Raw genomic sequence first — 3,422 nt, 5'->3', positions numbered from 1 at the left:
CTCTCCCCGGCACTGTCCACTGCGCTCCCCGGCTCTCCCCGGCACTGTCCACTGCGCTCCCCGGCTCTCCCCGGCTCTGTCCACTGCGCTCCCCAGCTCTCCTCCGCTCTCCCCAACGCTTCCCGACACTCCCCAGCCTCCCGGCTCTGGGCCCCTCCCCCCGTCCACGCCGGGACCATTGGAGACCTGCTCCCTCTCCCCGGCTCTCACCTGAACACGGCCCGGTGCGTCTGCTCCTGCTCCTCCCCGTTGATGGTGCAGGAGAACAGTCCGAAAGACTCGGCGCCTGGAGGGGAGGGTTTGTAGGAGCTGGCTCACCCCGGGCCCAACCCCAAGCCCCTCGATGCCCACCCCGCCTTCCCTCCACTCACTGGAGGAGCGAGAACGGCCGCTCATGAAGACGTTGAGGAACTTCTTGGAGAAGTGCACGTCGGGCCCATCGGGCGAGGAGTCCCCGGAGAGGCAGGCGGCCGGCCGCGGCCGCGCCGCCTCCTCATACTCCTCGCCGATGGCTGACTCGTAGGGGGACGACACGCAGTTGTCATAGACCGTGGCCGAGTCGCTCTCGTCGCTGTAGCCGGAGTAGCATTGCCGAAGACTCACCAGCTCTAGCTGGGCGTGCTCGTCCACCACCAGGGTGTATTTGACCGAGTCATAGGACAGGGCACTGGTGTCCGAGCTCAGTGAAGCCCGGGGCAGCTCCGCCCGGCTGTCCTGCCAGCCTCCGCCGGGGGGCTCGCCCCTCTCGGGGGACGACAGGCAGTCAAAGCCCTCATCCTCCTCGCTGATGGAGGGGTGGGGCCGGCCGGGGGCTGGTGGGTAGCCAGTGGGGTCGGGGTCAGAGCTGACTGACATGCGGCTCTCGGCCGGGGGGAGGAAGGCCGGAGTGGCCTCTGGGGGGTCGGGGGGCCGCTGAACTGGGGTCAAGTAGATTTCTTCCGTGGCCTCTAGCCGCACGTCGGTCTGGTAGTGAATCCGGTCACGATGTGGGTGGGCCCGGCCTCCAGGGGGAGCCGGGGCCTTGTCGGAGCCCCGAGAGGCTGGGGGGCCGCCGCCGGGAGGGGCCATCTGGGTGGCAGTGCTTCTGCGGCAGGGACTGTCTGTGGAGGTACCCCGGTCCTTGGTGGGTGCAGGACTGTTCTGGGGCGGTAGCTCATCACTCAAGCAGACGTGTTCATGAGGAGGGGTCTGCTCGCCTACAGAGGAATGCGTATGGGGGAAACTTGCTATTTCTCTACGCACCGGGGTGGGAGGGGGGAGATGTGAGGAATCCCGACAGCTTCCAGATGCCACCTTAGGGTGTGGTCTGTTACCCATCCCTCCCCAGGGACTTCCGTGATGCCGCCCATGAGGAATCTCGACCCCTCCGATCTGAGCCAAAGTGTTCCCTGGCATAGTGCCCACAATGAGTTCCAGGACTAGGCAGCTGACATAGGCATAGGCTGACCTCAGCCCCCAGCTGCTGGCCCAGCCCAGGATGGGGGATGGGAGCACACTTTGGGGGCCCTGAGCCCTACGTGGGGAAAACTAGTCACTGCCCCAAAGCAGGGGGAAGGGTCGGAGCCTGGCTCACCTGTCTTCAGTGGAGAAGAGGATCGGGACACTCGCTCCTGCCAGCTGTGCTTTTTGCCCAGGGAGTTGTTATTCAGGGTGTCCTGTGTATGGGAACAAACAAAGCGCCCTTGTGGCTGGAGCTGTTGACAGTGCCCGGCACAGGGAGGCCCTGGCCCTACCCGCCTACCCACCCCCTTGATGAAGGTGCCACCCTCCCCAGTCTCCGGGGACACTTCACCCCCAACTCAGTCCCCACACAGCTGTAGGTCGCCTGGACCCCCCAGCCTCCCTCCTGAGATCCCTGAGAGTGGGCAGTTGGAACGCTGGCTGGCATTGGCACAGGGTCCTAGCTCTAGCTGTCTGCTGGAGAAAGGGTCTCCCGCACCTCACGGTTGGAGTGGGGAGGCTAGGGATGACTCACCCAGGTGACTGACTCATCCACAGTCCGATCCCCCTCTCCTCCATCCTTCAGGACCTTTCATCTCCACCCCCCCCCACCTCCCTTAGCCACCATGTTCTCCCCAAGGTCCCTTCCAGCTCTCTGAGCCTCTTCTCCTCCTCCTCCTCCCGGAATTCCTTACCACAGCAGCACATGACTGGGGAATGATGGAAGAGGCTTTGTAATTGTCAGCTGCTCGCCTTCCCAAATCCCCTTTACTGCCTATGCTCTCATAGGCCCTTGGCCCTCTCTTCCACTCCCATCTACATTCCAGGGCTCCTCTCTTTTGCCGGAAATAAACACTTGAGCCCCCCTTTCCTCAGTCCCCATCCCAGAGCTCACAGAGTCATTCTCATTTACCATCACAGGAGCCTGGGAAAGGAACCCCCAGACTCTAGCCCCATTCCCTTTGGTACCAACATCGTCCTTTCTCCAATTTCCCAAACCAATCTTCTCTGGCACTAAGACAAGAGAATATTGCCAGCCCTTCCCCTAAGTAGTCTCCAGTCACCCTCCCCAGACATACAACCCTTGTCCATCCAGACCTCCTTAGCATCAAGCAGCCCTTTCAGGCCCCTCTTCTGCCATCGCTTGGTACCTTTGGAGCCAACCAGCCCGATCCACTCCTGACACCTGCCCCCTCCTTCAGTGCCCGTGTCCAGGCCTCCCACGTCCTGTGTTGGCCGCCCTACCACATCCTAGGCTACATGCCCATCTCATTGCCAAGACCCCCTACCTCTAAGCCTCCCTCTCTCCCCTCTTCAACTCTAGCCACCTCCAGCATGCCCAGTTCCCCTCCCCCTCTCCTCCCAGAACTTCGCCCCACAATCTTTCCAACTCCCACAGGGCTCCCAGTGGTAGTGGTAGGAGAGACTTCCCTAACTCATTGTACTCTACTCTGGGGGTCATTCCCTTACCTGTCTTTCAGATCCCATCCCCAAGCCTCTTTTTGTCCCCAAATTTCCCCATAGCCAAACTCCTCCCTTTCCCTTACACTTGGGACCTTCCCTTCTCCCATTCTTCTGCATTTCCCTCCAAAAACCCTATTCTCCAACTCCGCCCCCCCCCTTCTTCTGTGAGGAGGGTGAGCCAATGCATGTGTGGGTGAGATGGAGGGGTGCTGAGATTGGGAAGAAAAGGACCTAAGAGGGGAACTGAGAGGATGGGAAGGGATGTGAAGCTGACTAAGATGGGGGAGGGACTAAGATGGAATGAGGGAATGGAGATGGAGGGGCTAATATAGGGAGAGATGAGAGGGGCCAAAAACAAAGGTGGGGAGATGATCAGGGGCTGACGTGAGGATGGGGAGGTTAAAATGATGGGGGGGGCTAATGGGGACTGGGATGATATGATGAGAAGAGGATTGGGACCGTGCTGGAGGTCTGGGATGGTGCTGGGGGCTGGGACTGTGCTAGATAGAGGTCTGGGA

General features: G+C 61.1%; 1 protein-coding gene across 1 annotated transcript in view; it reads right to left on the bottom strand.

Annotated features, from left to right (window-relative positions):
• MAPK8IP1 (mitogen-activated protein kinase 8 interacting protein 1) overlaps positions 1-3,422 on the bottom strand; it is a 29,885-nt gene that overhangs the window by 3,421 nt on the left and 23,042 nt on the right. The window contains exons 4-6 of the mRNA XM_069091495.1: positions 1,574-1,655; positions 372-1,196; positions 211-286 (exon numbers count right to left, since the gene is read on the bottom strand). Of these exons, the coding sequence (XP_068947596.1) occupies positions 211-286; positions 372-1,196; positions 1,574-1,655 (983 nt within the window). The remainder of the gene's footprint in view (positions 1-210; positions 287-371; positions 1,197-1,573; positions 1,656-3,422) is intronic.

This window comes from Petaurus breviceps, unplaced genomic scaffold, assembly GCF_028583685.1.
Source record: "Petaurus breviceps papuanus isolate PSGF00001 unplaced genomic scaffold, PetGlider_PUasm1.0 188, whole genome shotgun sequence".
Classification (NCBI taxonomy): Eukaryota; Metazoa; Chordata; class Mammalia; order Diprotodontia; family Petauridae; genus Petaurus; species Petaurus breviceps.
Note: the sequence above shows the minus strand (reverse complement) of the source record. Positions and strands in the feature narration are given on the sequence as shown.